A 20,474-nucleotide genomic window follows, 5' to 3' on the forward strand; every position below is an offset into this window, starting at 1 on the left:
GGGAGCACGTTCACAATACTCGGCGGTGACCCCTGAGCTGCCGATCACCGGGTGGGGACTCTGGGTGAACTCAGTGCAGTGGCTCTTGTCCACCCATACTGCCAGCCCTTCAGGATTTAAACAGGCAAGGCCGTGTCCATGGATGCCCAGAGATCATAGTTGGGTGGCACTCCCCTGGAGGACATCCCTACACCTGCCCCTCTCAACCTCAGCTTTCAAAGCCCCCAACAGAAATGGCTCACACAGCCCAGGAGGTAACCACAGCACAAGACTGCGGATGAGAGCACAGCCATCCCAGGGGCAAAGGTCTATGGGCTCGGGCCCAGCCAGAACGTAGGACAAGTCAGGAATAACATGACTCAGGGTGTGACGGACGGAGCTCCCAGACCAAGGACATCAGCACCACACAGACCCGGAAGTCACCTTGGTCAGCAAGGGACCGAGTGGGGGTTTCGTCTGGCCAGGTACATGGACCCTTATCCCACCTGTCAGAACCCATCCTGGTCCATCAGGCCAGCCAGGGAGGAGTGGCTGTGAGGCACCTGAGGGAGGGTGGGGCCTTGAGGGGACTTCTGACTTGACAAGAGTGAAGAAGGAAGTGCAGGGGCTGGGGTCCTGGGTCCCAGGGAGCAGGAGGGTGTCGGGAACGGGGCCCAGCTGGAGCCTGGACGGCTGCACCACAAGTGTTCCCCTGGAGAGGAGACGAGCAGGGAGAGGACTTCGGAGCCAGGGACAAGTTCCCAGCAGGATTCCAGGCCAGGGAAAGGGTGAGCATGGAGCCCCAGGGGGACACTGAGGAGGGGAGGTCCTGCCTGCCCAAAGTCCCTGCACAAATGACCTTCCCCTGGCCTTGTCCTCTCCACACGCACGGTTTGATCTCCTTACGTGTTTTCCCCACTTAGAGCTGATGCGTTTCCAGAGGCTGAACTAGAAAACTACAAGTTCCCAACATGGGGTCCAGAGACACGTCCACAAGAGACGCAGGAAATGTTTCCTCTCCCTCCAGAGTGTGGACGGGCAGCCCCTCTCCTGGGGCACAGAGTGGGCCTGGCAAGTGGTGGCTTTAGGGCCCCCCACATTTCCGTGGTGGATGCTCGGCCTGAGAAAACACCTCGACCTCCCATCTCAGGGGTCTGAGGGGCTGTCTCTGCTCCTGGCCCAGCTTCACGATGCTGACACGGACCTGTCCTCTGAGGAGAGGCACTTGGCGGTCTCCTTCAGCAGCCAGGGAGGGGCTGCACCTTCCCCCTCTCCCACACACAATAATCGGATGACTGCAAAATGTCTTACTCCAGTGAGGGATCTGAGAGTCTGGACAGCGTTTAAATTAGCACAGAATGTGAAAGAACCACCACTCCCAGGCTCTAAGAGAAACAGGACTTTAATACAACAGTCTGCAAATCTGGCATGAACTATTTACAAGCAGTGATTCTCACCCCTACAGAGATGGAAATTGGCCTCAGGAAGGGGTGGCAGGCGGTGGGGCCCCTGCACCCTGAGTGCCCCAGCTGGGTCCCTGCTGCTAAGGAAGAGGTCATACGACAACGGGACGCTCACTCCCTCCTCAGCTTCATGATGGCCATGCTCTCTGGGCCTGGAGAGATTTGCTGGCCAACTAGCACCGGGGCTCCAGCTGGCAGGACAGGCTGTAGCTACAGGATAGAGTGGCACCTGTGAGCCTCCCACAATCCACAGCCCTGGTGTCCCTCCCGGCATCTGCCCAGCAGCTGGAGCCCAGCTTCCCCAGCCATCGCCATGCGACAGGTCAGGGCTGACAAGGGAGTCATGGACTCAGGCTCTCCGGACTGGCCAGCAGGGAGAGTGCACCTGTTCCTCCCCATGTCCTGTCCAGCCTCACCTCTCGTCCTCACTGAGCTGCTCCATGTCCCAGAACCAGGCCCTGAATCGCTCCTGGGGCTCTAGGTTGTAATTCTCTGCAGCCTCCTGGAGCTGCACGATCTCCATCATCACTTTGTGCTCCTGGCACCAGAGGGAGGAGAGGATGCAGACAGAGCCTGCTGGGGATGCTGCAGGGTCTTCAGGGGGTGAGGAGTGGGGCAAGGGGCTGGTCCTGGGTCCTTGCTCACATGGGACCCTCCTTCCCTCCAATTCCACGCAGGACCTACCTGTTCTCAGAGATGGGTAGAAGCCCCTCCCACAGGAAGTTTTGCTTGATGCCCAGCGCTGCCCCCACCCCCCCACTGGATGGGTCTCCTGATTCTCTGTCATCCAACACTCTCAGTAAATGTAAGATGCAGCGGGTGGTGCCCAGGAGAGTTCCGCCCAGGGGCGTCTCTGGTTTCCACGCCCCTCTCCTCCCTGACATGGAAGGCCACAGCTGCTCACCTTTTTCTTTTTCTCGTGGTTGATCTCATTGCCCTGGAAGGCAGACAGCAAAAGTCCATCAGAACGAGCCCCCTAGCTATGACCAGCCCCCGTGCACACCCCTTCTCATGGTGCCCAGCTCCAGGTCCAGGAGGGGGCTGGGCCTGACAGAAAACAGGACCTGGACCCAGGCCAGGCTCTGGGCTCCAGAGAAGGGAGGACATGGGGGCCGACACTCAAAGACCCTGTAGCCCAAGCCCCTCCGATGACGGACAGGGAGGCTGAGTCCTCAGGCAGGCAGGGACAGCTCCATCAGTGTGCTGCCTGACTTGGAGGCTGACTTCTCTCTCGCCTCCAACAAAGCCCATGCAGCTCTGCAGGCGGGCAGCTCTGCTGCTTCGCCAGCCTGGGGACCCGGGACGGGCTCCATGTGGAGCCTTCGTTCCCTCATCCCTAAGAGGGGCACACTGTCCCAGCCCACAGGGGAGCCTGGGAGGCTGTCATGACAGGAAGTTACCACATTCTGACCACTCAAGTCTTGGTACTGGGACTGTGTCTTCCCAAGTCCCAACCTGGTCATCCCCTTCTGGCCCCCGGCCTCACTCACATTTACGTAATCCTCCATGGCAGTGTCCAGCATGATCAGGTCAGTTAGCATGGTGCCCAGGAAGGGGACGATGCCCTGTGCCATTGGGATTAGATGGGATGAGGCCCTGGTCTCAGGTGTCCCCATGACCCTCCCCTGAAAACTCCTCATGCTCAGCCTCCTGGCCCAGCCCAGGGTCCCCACACGGAGCAGCCTCAAACCCTTTATAGCCAGCCCTCAATCCCCACCCCTCACCGTCCAAGAACACCAGACTCCTCCTGGTCACCTCCCAGGGCCTGCTTTTGGCTGGTCACAGGGCCTTTAATCCTTGGCCCCTCCACTCTCCCGACCCATCCTGCTGCAGCTCCCCAGGCCCTCCTCCTGGTCACTTCTAAGGGCGGGTGTCAGGCTCTGCGGCAACAGGAGGAGGGCTGCAGGAGGAAGGCCCCCTCTCTGGATTGGAGCCCCCAGCTGGGAGGGCAGAGTCCCCTCCTCTGACCTTGGAGCGCCTCCCCACAGGCGCACTCACCTGCTGCTGCTGCCTCTTCCGGCCTCTCTGCAGGGTCCTCAGCAGGGTGGCAAACTTGGAGGGCTGCTTCTGCCAGGATTGAGGACAGGGTCAAGGAGGCCATCCTCCCCTCACCCCACTTCTCCTCAGCCCCTCTGACCTCAGCCCTGGACGTCTGAACCAAGTCAGCTGGTACCCATGCTACTCCATCCTCCAGCACACTCTGATTCTAGAACAATCCTAGCTCCAACACTCTCGCTGTGTGACCTTGGGCCGAACGCCTGTCCTCCTTGAGTCAGCCTCCTCATCTGGAAAGTGTGACAACTCACCCTACCTCTCAGGGTCTCCTGAGGACTCAGCGTCAGTGACAGTCTACATGGTTCTGGCTCTCACCCCACCCGGCGTGAAAGGGTGGGGCGGGGCTGAGAGGACACTTCGGTTTCTCTTTCATGTGAAGCCTATGAGGTCCACTCAGGAAAGATCCACTGAGCACCACCAGTTTCCTGGACACTTCCCATAAGCCACCTGGGCACCAGTTACTGCTGACTAGGACCCAGGTGAGTGTTCCTGACAGGGACAGACTAGGAGGGACGGTGGTAGGGCCAGTGGGGAGTCACACATGCACAAACATCTGTCATGCTCCAGCCATTCAGACTCAAGGCTGGGCAGCCCATTTGTCCACCTGGCCTGGGGGAATGCCTGGCAGTGCCCATCCCGAGGGCAGGCAGGGTGCCCTCCTCGTGGAGAAGTGGTGAAGACAGAAGGAGCAGTGGGGGCCTGGCTTCCTAAAGACACACTGAGCTGCTTCAGGGAAGAAACATACGCCCGTCCACCCCATGCACGCAACAGCCTGGAAGAATCTAAGTGCTGACAGCGTGGACCAAAATGGAAGGCAGCCCCTGCTCCACCGGCCAGCTCAGCATCCCCTCCGGGATCAGCCCAGACACCCCCACTTCCTGCCGTAACCGGGGCTTCCCACCCCACAAACACCTCCCCCACCTGCCCATGGACCAAACATACCCCATCTTCCTGTTCATCCAGGGAAGACTGGAATTGTACACAGAAACTCCAAGTGAGAAATGACCGTCCACATCCTGCCCCTTCCCCCTTTCCCACACCCCGCCTCTCCCTCCACATGCCAGCCTCCACTCTACCTTGATGAGCAGCTCCCAGCTAAGGGAGTTGTCCTCATCACAGAGCTTTTTAAATTTTCGGCAGCTCTTCCTGAGGGGGGAAAGGAGGAAGGAGAAACTCAGGAACAATGGGGCAGGGTGCATAAGTGCAAGTCCCTTCTCGATGAGAATCTGGAAAATCCAAACTGCCCGAATGAGGATTTTCGTGGGGGTCCTCTGAGCACTGACGTCACCATGGGACTGCAGAGGGGGCTCTCATGTTGGTCACCTGGGGCTGCCACTCCCTTTTCTATGCAGCAGCTGTATTTTGACCAGTTTGGTTTCCCACTGGGCACAGAGTTCTGTTGCTGTATGGCAAACACTTGAAAATCTCCACTTTGGTTCAACCTACTATGTGACATCCAGGGAACCTGATTCCTGAAGCAGAACTGGGGGCCTAAGTTGCCAGTGAGGATCAGGGACACTGCACACCCACCCAGGCCCTGTGCCCAGGGCTTACTGCCACCCAGGAAGCTCCAGCTGACGAGAGGGCAATGGCAGACACGCGGGAGCTCCCTCCTCCCCCTGGTCCTCCTGTGGAGAGGCCTCCCCACCTGGACACTTTCCCCCAGGTCTTCTTCAGTCTGTGTATGGGCACGCTCTGCAGAGCCGAGAGGACTGCGTGCAGGGAGGAGATGTTCCTCAAGGCTCGGCACTCCTGAGGAGGGAGAGGAGGAGCTGGGAGGGGGAGCAGGAGCCCTGTCTGCTCTGGCTTCAGTCCCCCTCCCTTCCACTCTCCCCTCCTGAGTGGGACAGATGGCCAGGGTGCCAGGGTGGGCACAGGTGGACCAAAGAGTAACACTTCCAGGAGGAGGAATTTCGCTCAAAGTAGGAAGGAGCCAGGGAGGAAGTGAGCATCCCACCCCTGGGACATGCGAGTCAAGGTCAGTGTGCCCTTGACAGGAAGGACCTAGCGACTGTGCAGGGGCTTAGAGTGCAGCCTTCAGTCCTGAGAGCTGATCAAGGAGAAGGGGCAGTTCCACGGCTCTGGAGAGGGTCTCCCCCCGCATACCCTGGCCACCTCGATCCACCGCTCCAGAACCTTGGCCCTGCCCCGGGCCGTCACGTTTGGGTCCCCAAGGCAGGACGTCATGACACACTTTACTACTCTGTTGAACTGCACCACTGTGGCCCAGACGGTGGGTGCCACGTTCTCATGTCCGGGCCGGTTTCTTTTGCCCCAGGTGGAGCCCAGACACTCAGAGGGCTCGACGTTCTTGAACACTTCCTGGGGAGGAGGGGGAGTGTCACTCAGCCCTGCCACAGCCCAGCTTAGTGTCCAAGCAGGAGTCACCGGTCTAAGGAGGGGCTCAGGAAGCTGAGGATGTGTTCTCAGCGTGGTGGGAGCCCCTCGCTTTCATTGTTCTTCCACTGAGAGCACCCAGCACAGGAGGACCCGGGACTCCAGACTGGTGGGGAAAGGACAGGAGCATTTACACACAGCCCACCCCCACAAACTGCAAGCTCCAGAGGGCTGCTCCGCTTGGCTCCTCCCAAGGGGGCATCTCCCTGCATCCTGAGCATCCTTGGTCCCAGGCCCCATTCCGCTGCACATTGCCCTGTGCCAGCTACACCCACGGGCTTTGTCAGGTTGTCTCCCTTTTAGTGAAGTACACGTCTGGTGCATCACAAATGCTGAGGCTGCTGAGCATCCCGAGCAGATGGCTGGGCCGCCTGAGTTCCTGGCTGCACACAGTGAGTTCTCCTCCCCGACCTCTCGGGCCAACCCCCACCAGGCTTCCTCTGTGTTCTACTTCACTCAATGTGCTCAGCCCCTCTGTCCAGCAGGGCCTCTTGGTCCCCATCTCTACAGTGTGAGGGTGGAACACGAAGGCTGGGGAGTTGCCCAGATCCCATGGTTGGGAAGTGGTGGAGCTGGGATTGGGACCCAGGTCACAGGAGCCGCCACAGGGAAAAGCAGGTCTGGGCCAGCTGATGGCATAGGGGTGGCCTGCCCCACCCCGCCCTGAGAGCCCGGGTGCTCACCGCGTCAATGGCCGTCAGCTGTTCTGCCACCTCCCTTGGGGAGAAGGCCATGAGGCTAGGCTTCCCATCGGGCTGCTTCTTCCCGGTCACTCGACAGGGGTGGGAAGCCTCTGGAACCGGAGCTGATTCTGCGGCTGTTACTGGAGCCTGAGGTGGAAATCCCAGCAGACCCCTTGGTCCCGTTGAGTCCAGTTCAGGACCTGGCACTTGGGCTGGGGCTGCTGATGGCACTCGCTCGGGGTCTGGAGCAGCTGAGGGCGCTGCTGCCGGTTCCAGCGCTAGAAGTGACGGCAGAAATAGAACTGGAGTTCCGTCCAGCTCCAGATGTGGCCCCTTTTCTGCCTCTGCACCTGGCAGAAGTGCTGGAGCTGGGGCAGGAGATGGAGAAAGAGAAAGGGTCAGCTACATAAGTTGCTTTCCATGTGCCTTTCCCCAAACAGGAAAGATCCCACTGTCTTTCAATGAATCCCCAGTCGTGACCCACCCACTGGGGTAGTCTTCCAAGCCTACGGTCTCCCTTACCCTCTGTCTCCAACTCAGTGGCCTGGAAAAGGTCCACCTGGATGAGAAGAGGGGTGGCCTGGTGCTTCAGGACTGAGCCAGGCAAGAGGTCCTGGAGATACGCCAACGTCAGGTTGATCCTGGAGTGGCGCAGCATCTGCCACATATCCTGGGAGTTCTCCTGAGGCCGGGGGCCCCAGATGGGAGAGAGGGCACTGGGGAGAGGCATGTGTGAAGAGAGTCACAGGCCTGGCCTGCTGTTCCACACTGTGTTCCCACAGCACCTTCTCTGTGCCTGAGCCCCAGAGGGTGGACCAGCCACTCCAATCCCTGGGTGGCTGTCCTTGCACTGGAAGGCCTGGTCATCAGCCAATCTAACAGAGAGCCTGTGTGAGTCTGGTCTTCCACCTGACACTCTTTTCCCAAAGGGCCTGGACATAGCCTGCCCCATCCTCCACGCTCGAGCATCAGGACTGAGGTTGGAGGCAGATTTGTGACCAGGCTGCTCACCACCTACTGTTCTGGGCCCCAGTGGCGGTGCTTAGGAGAGGTGCCTGTACAGAGGGCAGGGAGAGGGAGAGGGAACTGTGGAAGCGAGGAGTCTCTCAGTGGCCGACTCAGCCCAGCCTCTCCTCTGCTTCCCATGGCGGGACTGGCACCCCATGAACAGGTCTCTTTGATTCATTTCCTCCTGTAGGGAAGACCGCAGACCTCAGGCCTCCCACAGAAACCCCAAGAGGCGTGAGATCCAGGGTCTGCCGGTCCATCCATAGCCACAGTCCCCATGGTCTCCTAGCCCCTTCTGTGGACACAGGAGGCCCTCCCTCTGGACCCAACACCACTCATGGTCTTAGTTGGTCCTTGAAGTCTGTCATCGTGGTCTGACTATGAGAGGATGCGTCCATATCTAGAGGAGGCCAAGAGGGTGTGACATCTAACGTCCTCTGGGCATGAATACTCATGATGCCCAGAAGTGAGCTTCTAGCTCTCAGGCTAGAATTGAGCCCCAGGGAGAGTGTCTGCTTCCTTCATTGGACACCCTTAGTGTGTAGGAAAGGGTACGAGTGTAGTAGGAGCTTAACATATAGTATTGAATGAATGAACCCCATCCAGAGCCTTCCCAGAATTCTGAGTGGGCCTGCGTCTCCTCTGCTGCCCACAGAGACCACTGCTCTGGCCGCACCGAAGACAAGGACCAGGATCAGCTAGATGGACTCGCTAAATTGTCTTGCCAATAGGAAAACAGTTTGCTTTCATGTACTTTTCCACACTCAGGAAGGCCACAGGCCAGCGAGGGGAGAGGCAGGGAGTCTCCTCACTGGCGACGGAAGCTGTAAGCATGAGGACACGCAGCATGAGCAGCAGTCCCTTCTGTGGAGTCCGGCACCAGGCAAGCGTCTGCCGTGCTGTCTCCCGTGATTTCCTTCAGTGACCCTGTGAGGTTTACCCTCTTACCACCCCACTATTCGGATGAGCAAGGTGACGCTCAGAGAGGTGTGGGGACGTTCCCAAGGCACACGTTTATTAGGTAGGAGACTCCCTGCTGTGCTGTGGAGGGGTGGGCACTCACCTCTGGAGCAGCTGGTCCAGGACCTGTGGGGTCGGGTAGAAGGCCTGGTACACACACGGGAAGGTGGTGACGGAGATGGATCTGCCGTGGAAAGATGGTTGCAGGCAGCCTACCACCTTCTGCACTGCGCCTGCCTTGAGGGTCCGCATCGTGCGGGCCTCAGCCACGGACAGGGTGGGTTCCTTGGCATACCACGTGGACAAGGAGGGACACAGAGTCAGTGGAGTCACCATGAACCACCAGGGGCATCAGGGTCTGGAGCTCAGACCAGAACCTCCCAGCACCTCAGGAAGTTGTGCAAGAGGGACGAGAGCCCGCCTTGAAAATGGTTTTGGACTTAAAAGTACAATTTGATTTTTAGGGGAATGACAAACACTCAGTACCTTCAAGGCATTCTGTGACCTGAGGAACAATTGTACCTCTGTGCATTAAGAGCCTGAGGTAAGAGCATTATCCCAGGGAGTCATCAATGAACATCCCCACCACAGACAGGAGCAAAGAGATGATTAGTGACCTTCCGCCAATCTGCGGTTCTATGTCATGGCAGACCTGGAAAACTTAGAGTCTATTCGGACACGCTTAAAATGTGCCCTGCAGTGTTGGCTCAAATGGCAACAGAATTGGGTCATGTCAAGGTCCAACAGCATCGAAAGGCTGAATCACTGTGCAAAATGTCCTCCTCTGTGGAATATGATGAAGTCACTTAAGGCCTCAGCTCCTGACCTGAGCGGCCTACAATGAGTTGCCGTGTTCTGTGCAATGACAAGTAGCAGAGAAATGTATAGGATCCTGTAATCCCACCGCCATCCTCTTTATGTGTAAATCAGCCTAGCAAGTGTGATGATTCGTGAGGCTTGGAGAAGGTCTGCAAGGACAGTGGCCTGAGTGCTACACAGCTTCACAGCCGGGTAGTTACATCAGTCAAAACAGGAGCAAAATGCTAAGGTCCTCATGGCCTCGTGAAAAGTGATAACAACATTAAACATTTCCTCTATGGCTCCAAGAAACGTGAAGAGTGTCTTTCCACCATACCCCACAGCTGGCTCAGGAGGAGAGGAGGCCCAGACTCCTTCAGGAGCAAGGCCGTAGGACACTCCGTTGGGAAAGCCCTGTGAGGGCCCCAGGGGTGTGCTCAGATTCAGACCTGGGTTCCAGGCCCACGCTGAACATCTTGGGGGGGTGGGGGTAAAGACCTTCTGCTCCTGCTCTCACCTCAGACCGGCACAGGATGCTGCTGGTGGCCTGCTGCTCCTGCCCCTTGACTAGGGAGGGAGAGAAGTCGAACCCAACACATAACTCTTCAAACATCTCCTGAGTGGAGTTCTGGAAAGACAATGCCCGGCAGACGGGCCAGGAGGCATCAGGAGCCTGCTGGACATCGCCATAGGGGGACACCCCCATGAGAATTTCTGTTCCCTAGTTCAGGCACAGATGGACATCTGCACAGACATCTGACCAGGGAGGGAACTAGATGAAACTTCTAAGGCTGGGGATTAACACAAGGGCAGAGGAGCTTGATCCCCAGCACCCACCTGCTCAGGTTGCCAGCCTGGGGTATGAATATCACAGACTCACCAGTTTTACAGCACGTAACAAACTGCTCTGATTCGAAGTGTTTTGTGAGATGACAAGGTGCAGAGAAATGTATAGAATCCTGTAATCCACGCCCATGCTCTTTGTGTGTAATCAGCCTAGCAAGTGTGATGATTTGTGAGGCTTGGAGCAGGTCTGCAAGGACAGTGGCCCTGAGTGCTACAGCTTCCCAGCCGGGAAGTTACATCAATCAAAACAGGAGCAAAATGCTAAGGTCCTCATGGCCTCGTGAGAAGTGACAACAACAGTAAACCTTTCCTCTACGATTCCAAGAAACATGTGGAGAGTGTCTTTCCACCCGAGCCCTCAGCTGGCTGGGGAGGAGAGGAGGCCCAGACTCCTTTGGGAGTAAGGCCGTAGGACACTCAGTGGGAAAGCCCTGTGAGGGCACCAGGGGTGTGCTCAGATTCGGGCCTGGGTTCCAGGCCCAACCTGAACATCTTGGGGTGGTGGGCGGGGAGACCCTCTGCTCCTGCTCTCACCTCAGACCGGCACAGGATGCTGCTGGCGGCCTGCTGCTCCTGCCCCTTGACTAGGGAGGGAGAGAAGTCGAACCCATCATGTAGCTCTTCAAAGATCTCCTGCGTGGAGTTCTGGAAACACAGTGCCCGGCAGATGGGCCAGGAGGCATCAGGGGCCTGCCTGCACATCGCCACAGGGGGACACCCCCATGAGGAAATCTGTTCCCTAATTCAGGCACAGAGGGACGTCTGCACAGACATCTGACCAGGGAGGGAACTAGATGAAACTTCTACGGCTCAGGATTAACACAAGGGCAGAGGAGCTTGATCCCAGCACCCAGCTGCTCAGGCTGCCAGCCAAGCCCCGGGGTATGAATATGACAGACTCACCTGGCTGACAGCACATAACACTCTCCTCCTGCCCAGGAGGGACCCACTCCTCACCTGCTGCCTTCCCGCACAGCGCCCACGCGTACACACACACCCCGACACTCACACACAAACCCTCACACAAGGTGCAAGGGCTATGGGGCTGCTCAGGTGGGATCCGAGTTGTGTCCTGCCCTACAGTGGGCTGCCCCACATTACCTTTGGGTACCTCCTGCCAAATTGGCCATGAGGCTTGATCCGATGTCCACAACAACACAACAGTCTCACACTCTGGGCTTTCCTGAGCCTAGAGCCTCTGAAAACTGGTACACAACAAGTAAACATGTTGTACTCTGAAGTGTCTCCAGTCAAATGAACTGGCTAGGGGTCTGTCTCTAGAATTAACTGCCTGGTTACCAGAGTTCTAAATCTGTTGGGGTCTATCGCCAAGGAAGTGAGGTCACTTTTTCAAGATTCCATTACCTGGGCTGCTTCCTGTAATCGGACCTACCCAAACCACCCCCATGTCTTCTTCTTAACTCTACATGAGGAGCTTCCACAGCCCCAGCCACAGCTCCCTGGGAATGTGATGAGGGTCCCAGCTTTGAGGAGGCAGAGCAGAATTCAGACCTCCTTTATCTTACCAGTTCTCTGTCCTGGAAAACTCATTGTGCCTCTCAGGGCCTCCCCAGTCTCCAAACCTGCCCAAGGGGAATCCGCCTAGAATCTACTTGCTAGGGACATCATCAGGTGTATATGAAATAATATCCATACCACCTGTGAGGTGGTGTCAAGTGCAAGTAATGCACAAACAAAGAGATGGAAGAATTACGAGAAGGGATGTAGCATGAACACCACTCAAACCAGGCCTGGGTTCAGCAATGCGCTATTGCAACAGGCACTTCCTCTCTTGGCCTCATTTCAATGTCAGCACAAGGAGAGGGTTGATGAATGAAATCCAGACACTGTCATCCTCTGGATTCAAACCTCTCCATTGTTTCCTCTTCTGTTTAGAAAGAGACCCAAGAGCCTCATCTTGATCTGTGAGGTGGGCAGCCTTCACCATGGCTCCCAGAGATCCCCACCCGTGGTACACACATCCCTCACAGATTCCTGTGTGACCACTGAGTGCTTAGTGACTGGCTCTCGCCAATAGAACACAGCCAATGTGGACGAGTGTCATGTCTAAATTTTAAACACAGAAAGTCTCTCACTTCTTTCTTATTCCCTCTCTTAAGTTCCGTCTCTCTCTCTTTCCCATGTCTCTCTCTCCTGTCCCTGAGCTGTGGAATCAAGCACACACGTTTTGAGCTGCCATACACAGAGGCCCACATGGGAGAGAACCGAGGCAGCACCCAGGCCAACAGACAGAAAGGAACCCATGCTCTGAGTCCAAAGTGCACCTCGACTCCTTTGAGTGAACCTGAGAGGAAATTCTCTGCCAGTCGAGCATCACTTGAGGCCGCGGCCGCGGCCTTGAGGCATCTCGAGCAGAAGAACCAAGCTAATCTATGTCTGATTCCTCAACCACAAAAATTGTGAGATATGAGGCATTTGCCGTTTACAGATGCAAGGCACTGGAACCGTGATTTGAGGCCCCAGGATCTGGCCCTGCCCTCCTCTGCCTCCTCTCTCCCCCCAGGCTCCCTCCAGCCACACTGGCCACCTTTCTCACATCCTCTGGCCAAACCCCCTTCTGCCCATGAGTGTCTACAGCAGGGGTGCCTTCTCCCTGACACGCCGCTCCCAGACTTGTGCAGGGCTGGCTCCCTCTTGTCATTCTGGTCCCAGGAAATGTCACCCGAGTGAGGCCTTTCAGACCCCTACCCGGTGACCCCCGGCCCTCCCTCACAGGGCCCTGAATGTCCCCTCAGCACTGGCTCTTTCCCCTCTCATGTCTTTGCTTTCATGCTTTTGTCCTTGTCCCCTGCAGAGTGTGAGCTCCTGACTGGCAGGGACCACTCAGTCACTTAGACCCACTTAGACCCACCTGAGCACCTGGCACAGGGTGAGTGCTTGATGCACAGTCGCTGAGTGAAGAATTGTGAAACTCGTGTCCCCTCCTCCTGCTCTTCACCAAGTCAGACTGTGGAGAGGAGCGCTAGTACCAGGAGGAGTGAGTTCTCTCTGAGGCGGGGGACAGCCGGAAAGGCCTCTGCACGGCTATTTGCTGCTCCAGCAGCTGAGGCAGGCTGAGTGGGCACCGTGTAAGTTTAAGAAGTCAGCACAGGGACTGGATGCACACAGCCTGCGCAATGACACCACCAGTTCACTTAAAATCCATCACCGAAAACAGAAAAGTAAGTGTTTGCTTGTGATGAGAAGTTTAGCTTCTTGGTTCTTAGCAATTTTGAAATGTACCACACAGCAGTGTTAACTTAGGCAGTGCTGTGTGGCAATTACATCCCAATAGAAGTGACAACAGTGAAAACCCAACCTCATTGGGCACCACTGACGCTGGAGGCTGCCTGCACCCTGGTGGCCAGCACCAGCACTGCAGCCCTGGCAGAAGCCACCAAACAGGAAGTCTCTTTGGGTGTCCTCAAGACAGAGGCTCCCCACTGTCCCAGGGGTAAAGGAGCAGGACCTTCAGGCTTCCAGGCCGTGGGAGGAACCTCAGGAGCCTCCCTCTCCCTCATCTTTCTGTCCCTCCACTTGGGTGTCCTTTTTTCTCAGGAGGCATCCTGACCTCAACCAAGGCAATGATTCTCCTCTCCAGCCAAGTCAGGACCTCGGGAGTCCAACAAGGACTGGTCTTGTCCCTGGACTCTGGCCTTAGTTCACAGTGCTCTGGCATGTTCTTCCTTATCCCAAGTTCTCATCCACCCGAACCCCCAAGCCTCTCTCAGTTCTAAAGGATCTCCAGCAGGTGGGAAAGCATTTTCTCAGGTGCTCAGAGCACAGGGCGTCATCGATGGAGAACCAAGGGCCACAGACCCTTCGTGAGCATCATACGAAACCCAGGGAGTCACCCGCTGGACGCACTCCACTTGACACAGGAGGACACCAAGGTCTTCTCTCCTCTACCCAATGTCTACACAAGAGGAGAACGGCTCATCAGAGTAGCAGGTGCCCACAGAAGTGGACTCCAGCTCCCCAGTCCTGTGCCCTCCAGGCTGGGTCAGGGATGTCCTTGGAACAGGTACACACCGAGAAACCTCAGGGATTCTTCGGTCCGTCTCGGGCCTTCTGGTCATGTAGCCAGGAGGACGGATGCTACTGTTCATGGCAGAGCTGCCTCCAACTGCCTTCTCCTTGGCCTCTTGTCACTTCCCTGCTGTCTGCTCTTTCCTGGGGTCCCTGCATGGTCCACACAGGAGAAATCGGTGTGAGTGTGCCTGTGCATGATTGGATGCGAACAGGAAGATGACCCCCCCATGGACGGGGTGGGCAGGGCTCCCCTAGGACCATGAGGTCCCTGTTTCCAAAGAAAACCCGAAGGGAAGGGGTTGAGCCTTGGCCGAGGAAGCCAGAGCCCTGCTGGATTCTCTGGATTCTGACCCCCTCCTGAGGTCTGGGTCAGACCCTCCAACTTTCTGGGCCTCAGATTCCCAAATGGACAAAGAACACGTTTTGTAAGAGCAAAGTCAAAATGGACCCTCAGCAAATGAAACAAGTACCATGCTTTGACCTCCCCCCACTGCTTATCCTCCAAGGAGACTTCGAACCTACACGGTGTCTATTACTGGGTAAAATCACCCTCAGCACACAAAACTGATAATGGTTAAAATGGCACACGGTCAACTTTATCAGTGACTAAATATTGATGGAAGAAGAAATACATCCGAATATATTTTGATATGACTGATAAGATTCAGGAAAGTTTACTTGCTAGAAAGAATAACACCTAAACAAAACTTAAAATGTCAGAACCTGTAGTCAGTACATTATGATGTAGCTTAAAAGAAATTCAGTCATTTGCATAACAATTGATTGATTCTGAGAAAAAATAGATTCAGTGAATTAATAACAAAATGGATACACTGGAATTGTTTTATGGTGCTTATTTTATAGCAGTCAAGGAATTAATACTACTATATTGCATTTTGAAAGTTGCTAATAGCGTAAATCTTAGAAGTTCTCATCACAAGAAACACATTTGTAACTCTTGATGATAGACGTCAACCAGACTTCTTATAGTGATCATTTCACAATATACACACATATTGAATCATTCTGATGTAGACCTGAAACTGATATAAAACAAACTTAAATTTAATATTAAAAATGTCTTACTATGTTTTCTCTGAAAAATACATGGTCACAAAAATTTTGCAGAGTTTTGTATAATTCTGATTTCAAGGTTCTCTTAGGCCCAGAATGAAAACATTTGTCTGATCAAAGTTGCCTCAGGTACAAGGGCTGAGACAAACACCAGGGTCAGAATGGAAGAGCACGAATGGAAACACTAAATCATCCTCTGCTCATTTCTTTGTATTTGCACTTTTAACAGAAAATCTATTTTTATTGGCTTAAAATGCACATAATGTAAAACTTACCATCTTGACCATTTTTCTGTGTACACGTCATTAAGCACATTAACTTCCTTAAGCGCATCTTCAGTGTGTTGACCACAGTCGTATGGTGGTGCAGCCATCACCACAATCCATCTTCAGAACTCTTGTCGCCCCACAGAACTGAAGCTCTGTCCCCACTCATCGGTCACTCCCCTTCCCCTGCTCCCACCCCTGGCCAACAGCATCCGCTGTCCGTCTCTCTGAATCTCACCATTTCAGGAATGCCATATAAGTGGAGTCACACAAGGCCAGTATTTTTGGGACTGGTTGATTTCATTTAGCATAATTTCCTAAAGGTTCCTCCATGTTGTCTCATATCTCAGAATATCCTTAGTTTTTAAGGATGAATAACATGCAATTGTATATATATATATGCCCATGCTGCTTCTCCATTCATCCCTGGATGGATCCTTGGGTTGTTCCACGTTTCAGCGATCATGAACAATGATGCCGTGAACATGGGTGTTCAAATATGTCTTTGAGACCAACTTTTCAGCTCTGAGGTGTATATATCCTGTAGTAGAATTGTTGGGTCATTTAGTGATTCTATTTTTAATTGTTTTAATGAAATGCCATGCTGATTTCCACAGCAGCTATACCAGTTCACATTCCAGCCACAGTGTACGTGGGTCCAATATCTCCACATCTTTGCCAGCATGCCTTTCTTCACTGTCTGTCTTTTGGGGGTGCCGTCACATGGATGTGAGGTGGTGTCTCATTGAGATTTTGACTTACATTTCCCCAGTGATTAGTCACATTAAGCATCTTTTTAGATGCTTGTTGACCATTTGCGTATCTTCTTGGAGGAAAAGTCTATTCAAGTACTTTGCTCATTTTTGATTTGGGTTGTTTGTTTTTTTGTTCTTGAGTTGAGAAGTTCTATGTCTATTCTGGGGATTCAGCCCTTGTCAGATAGATCATTTGCAAATATGGGCTCCCATGCTGCACGGGTTGTGTTTTTACTCTGTTGATGTTGTCTTCAGAGGCAGAAAAGGTTTTAATATTCATGAATTTTGGTGTGTGTACTCTGTTTTTTATTGCCCATGCCTTGAGTGTCATATCCATGAAATCACTGCCAAGTCCTATTGTGAAACGTTTGTCCCATGTTTTCCTCAAAGTGTTTCAGTTCTTACATTTGGGTCTTGATCCATTGAGAATTAAGTTTTATATCTGGTGTGAGGTCAGAATCCAAGTTTAGATTTTGCATGAAAATATCCACTTTTTCAGGAACCACTGGTTGAAAAGACTGTCTTTTCCACGTTGAACAACCTTGGCCACCTTATTTCTGGGCTCTCTATTCTGTTCCGATGCTCTATGTGTCTGTCTTTATGCCATTACAATGCTGTTTTGATACTGTAGGTTTGCAGCAAGTTTTACATCAGTAAAAAGAGAGTCCTCCAACTTAGTACTTCCTTTCAAGACTATTTTAGACATCTGGGCATACTTGAGATTCCATATGAACTTTAGGATGGGTGTCTTTCAGCACAAAATGTCATTGGGATTTTGATAAGGACTGCATTTAATTGCTTCATCTCTTTGGAGGAAGCTGACATCTTAACAACAAGGAGCCTTCCAATCCACGATCACAGGACGCCTCTCATTTCTGGTAGTGCCGGGTGGTTGTTCAGGTGGAGGGGACAGCACTCTTCCAAGTAGTCACGCAGGGTCCCAGAATTCCTCCACACTGTGCCTTCAGCATTTCCTCAGAACTCATCGACATCTGCATCCAGTCAAGGGAGAGAAAAATGCGTGTCAAATGCATGTGGGAAGTTTTCAAGGACTGGGTGTGGATGTAGCACACGCCTGTGCCACCCTCTCCCCTGGCCAGAACTATGCACGGAACCAGCAGACCCTAACAGTCGGGACTGCAGGCAGAATCAGCGGACCCCACCAAATTTGGGACTGTGGACTAACCAAGGGCTAGAGACTCAGTGTCTCAGGGAACCATATGCCAGCTCAAGCTGCCTGCTACCACTTTGACTGGCACTGTGGACTAACCCAGGGCTGAGACAGATGCTCTGCTAGAGCATCCTGTCAAACTACACTGGCCCGTTAACCTGGGCCTGGAAAGTCACTTAGATCAGGAGCTCAATGCAAGGAGAGTGGAGCTGAGATGCACGAGACACTTACCCACAGCCCTCAGAGACAGCAAAAAAGACGGAGAATCCAAAGGCTTCATGGCTACCAATGCTTGTGTTTCTCATCCCCGAAGCCATGAGAAGTCTCCTTCGAATCCCGCTGCTGCCACCAAGCTGTTAAGAAAGAAAATACAACTGTGTAAGTCTAAAGAACTTCATTGCTTTATTCACCAATTCCTGCGTCCGGAGGCATCCAATCTAGCAGATAGAAAGCAGCTCCAAGGAGCTGTACAGAATGAAAGACTTTGAAAGGCAAAAGGGAGAAGAAAAAGAAGTCACAGCAGGCGGGAAGATCGCTCGGTTATTGCAAGGTTACTTTCCTCAGGGGACAGCAGCAGTCTATGATGTGGAATACCTACCTAGTGCTGATTGGGGGATTCCTAATCCACTGGTTTAAGATTCTGTTTCTGGGAGAGTCGAAAATCTAATGAAGTCAAGACTCAGTTTGGTGAGGTGGGGCTTAGTGTTAAGAGGCTCCTCTTGGGGCCCGCCGTCTGGTTTTGACACATGATTCTGCTGGCCCCCTGCTGGCCCTGGGTACACCCGGGTTTCCCTTCCTGACCATTGTTGGTCACACATCCACTGCACCTGCCTCCAGTTCTCCCCCTTCCACACCGCAATCTCCGCCATGACTCCCTCTGACACTATCACGACTTCTCCCACCACACTGCCCTGCTTTCCACAAGGCCAGCAAGAGGCTCCGTAAGCACCACTTCAGCAGTCCAGTGGGCTGAGCGGGCTGCCCAGCATCGGGACTCAGAAACTGGTGGGCCTGTCACATGGCCTCCAATCACCGGTACCCCAGCTGAAGTGCCTGCCCTGATGAGATACTCAAATTTAGCCAACTCCATCGAACATCTTTGCTGCAAGCTTCCCTTAAAAATGCTCCACCCAATTTCTGCCCCAACTGTTTTTTGAGGAGTCGTTTTGGGGGAGCCTTTGAGGCCACCTTGGTGATTCTGTGCCCGGGCACAAGCAGCTCTTAGCCCACACACCCTTTGGTTGCACCACCTGGAATCGTAGAGCACAGGGAGCCAGTGGATGGGCACCAATCACTGGTTTGACCCCCAAGAGCCGGTGAATATTTCATAGCAGGAACATCTACTTTCGGGTCTTCCTGTGGGCGCACGTCACAAGGCGCTCCCTGGTACCCCGCTCTCCCCCACATCCTCTGATCAGCTTTCCGCAGGCGATGTTCTGCAGTCCATCATTGTCTCCACGGACCTGCCCCTAGAGCTGTACCCCACAGACCAGGAGTCCCTGAGTTTCCTGCCCTGACAGGCTACCACCGACCCAAAGAGATATGTCTGTTCTACTAGGATGACTGGACTGGCATAGGGGAGTGGCCCTAGCCACAGAAAATCAGGTAATTGAGGCCACCCAGAAGTGTGCACAAACAGAACCCAACACGGACAGCAGCTCCATGAGACTCTATTCTACTCCTTGTAGGACAGTCGCCTAAGTCTCTGCCAAATGGTTTTAGGAAACCACCTGGCCTCAGACTATCTCTACTGGCCAAGGAAGGAGGGGTCGGGGCCCTCCCATGGTCTACCACCTGCATGTACATCAACAACTGACAAGTTCAAACCTACCTACACCAGAGGGTCCAAGAGGTGAGAATACTGCCCAGTATTACTGAGATCTCTGAACAGATTCCCAGGGCCCCCAAGACCACTGAGCTATTTTCTTGGCTGGTCTTTTCAAGGTGGAGACCATGACTATGGACTGGATCTCCGACTGTAGCTTGTGTGATTTTCGTACTTGCTACTAGACCCTAATCAGATGTTTACTCTCAGGGCTACACCGTGCCTTACCCCTAATAGCTGCATGAATTACCCTCATTTCAAATTTTCACTGAAGAAAATCTGCTCAACATAAAATACACCATTTTAAGTACTTGAAAGTACACAAGTCAGTGACGTTTAGGACAATGAGAATGTTGTGTGGCTATCACTACTATCTAAGTCCAGAACATTTTTAATACCTTGCAAAGAAACCCAGCCTCGCTGTCTCTGTGCTTTGCCCTAACCCAAGTCCACAGAAAGACCTTATCTGTTTCCTCTCCCTGCAGATTTGCTATTCTGGGCATTTCATTCAAATGGAATCATAGAATCTGTGGCTTTGTGTACCACTTCAATTAGCACACTTTTTAAAGGATCATCCAGGGCCTAGCACGTAGCAGTGCTTTCTTCCTTCTTAGGGCTGTGTTATATCCCATAGTATCAATATGCCACATTTGCTTTATGTGTTCATAATTTGGTGGAAAATTGGGTTTATTTCATTTTTGGGCTACTGTGAATAATGCTGCTTTGAATGTCCATGGACAGGTTTTCCTGCGAACATATGTTTTCCATGTTCTTTTGGAGATGCCTCACAATGGACTGTCCAACTCAAAGGCAATGATTGCTTGAAGATGTTAAGAAATGCAAAGCTGTGCTCTACAGTGGCTGCATCATTTTACGCTCCCACCAGTGATGTATGAGGGCTCCCCTTCTTCCTCATCTTTACCAACACTTGGGATTTTCCTTTATGTTGAATACAGCCTACACATTGAGTTTGAAACAGTAGCACATTGTGGTTTGAATTTCCCTTTCCCTAATCATGAATGACATCGAGCATCTCTCTTGTGCTTATTGGCCATCTGCATATCTTCTGGAGAAATGTCTATTTCAACCATTTGCCTATTTTAATTGTTTTATTTGTCTTTTATTATTGAGTTCTAAGAGATATTTATGTATTCTGAACACT

The 20,474-nt window shown here is 53.4% G+C and overlaps 3 protein-coding genes across 6 annotated transcripts in view; all 3 read right to left on the bottom strand.

The window, feature by feature from the left end:
- The window catches only part of LOC139045275 (protein phosphatase 1L-like), a 445,752-nt gene that overhangs the window by 234,575 nt on the left and 190,703 nt on the right, over positions 1-20,474 (bottom strand). Inside the window, exons 2-4 of one of the 3 annotated variants that reach the window (XR_011503321.1) lie at positions 17,719-17,840; positions 15,571-17,308; positions 13,067-14,371 (exon numbers count right to left, since the gene is read on the bottom strand). The exons of 1 other annotated variant lie outside the window; for it this stretch is intronic. Coding sequence is in view for 1 of the 2 variants with exons in the window: in XM_070509646.1 (XP_070365747.1) it covers positions 17,299-17,308; positions 17,719-17,840 (132 nt within the window). In the remaining variant the exon portion in view is untranslated. Of the gene's footprint in view, positions 1-13,066; positions 14,372-14,702; positions 17,309-17,718; positions 17,841-20,474 lie in introns of those variants that run through there. One more of the 3 variants, XM_070509646.1, reaches the window with a different exon arrangement.
- On the bottom strand, positions 194-3,579 carry LOC139045276 (ral guanine nucleotide dissociation stimulator-like). Of its 2 annotated transcripts, XM_070509653.1 has the most exons (5): positions 3,441-3,579; positions 2,933-3,007; positions 2,347-2,379; positions 1,859-1,980; positions 194-1,652 (listed from the first exon to the last, which is right to left on the bottom strand). In XM_070509653.1, exons 2-5 carry the CDS (start codon positions 2,981-2,983, stop codon positions 1,616-1,618), a joined length of 243 nt encoding a protein of 80 aa, XP_070365754.1. In that variant the 5' UTR covers positions 2,984-3,007; positions 3,441-3,579; the 3' UTR covers positions 194-1,615. The 2 variants fall into 2 exon arrangements, with proteins under 2 accessions (XP_070365754.1, XP_070365753.1); XM_070509652.1 differs by lacking the exon at positions 3,441-3,579 and having other exon boundaries at positions 487-1,652; positions 2,933-3,153.
- On the bottom strand, positions 5,535-7,585 carry LOC123286148 (ral guanine nucleotide dissociation stimulator-like). Its single transcript, XM_070509642.1, has 3 exons — positions 7,100-7,585; positions 6,578-6,945; positions 5,535-5,819 (listed from the first exon to the last, which is right to left on the bottom strand). The coding sequence occupies exons 1-3, from the start codon at positions 7,305-7,307 to the stop codon at positions 5,535-5,537; spliced, it is 861 nt and encodes a 286-aa protein (XP_070365743.1). The 5' UTR covers positions 7,308-7,585.

Source organism: Equus asinus, chromosome 5 (assembly GCF_041296235.1).
Source record: "Equus asinus isolate D_3611 breed Donkey chromosome 5, EquAss-T2T_v2, whole genome shotgun sequence".
NCBI classification, from domain to species: Eukaryota; Metazoa; Chordata; class Mammalia; order Perissodactyla; family Equidae; genus Equus; species Equus asinus.

What these genes read in the sequence shown, in the direction of transcription:
- LOC139045276 (XM_070509652.1), bottom strand. Translation starts at nt 3,082, where the DNA reads ATGAGGAGTTTTCAGGGGAGGGTCATGGGGACACCTGAGACCAGGGCC. An exon ending in CCATGGAGGATTACGTAAAT is followed by an intron (nt 2,380 to 2,932) that starts GTGAGTGAGGCC and finishes TCTGCCTTCCAG; the next exon opens with GGCAATGAGATCAACCACGA. An exon ending in CAGCTCAGTGAGGACGAGAG is followed by an intron (nt 1,653 to 1,858) that starts GTGAGGCTGGAC and finishes TCTATCCTGTAG; the next exon opens with CTACAGCCTGTCCTGCCAGC.
- LOC123286148 (XM_070509642.1), bottom strand. Translation starts at nt 7,307, where the DNA reads ATGCCTCTCCCCAGTGCCCTCTCTCCCATCTGGGGCCCCCGGCCTCAG. An exon ending in CACTGAGTTGGAGACAGAGG is followed by an intron (nt 6,946 to 7,099) that starts GTAAGGGAGACC and finishes CTCCTGCCCCAG; the next exon opens with CTCCAGCACTTCTGCCAGGT. An exon ending in AGCTGACGGCCATTGACGCG is followed by an intron (nt 5,820 to 6,577) that starts GTGAGCACCCGG and finishes CCTCCTCCCCAG; the next exon opens with GAAGTGTTCAAGAACGTCGA.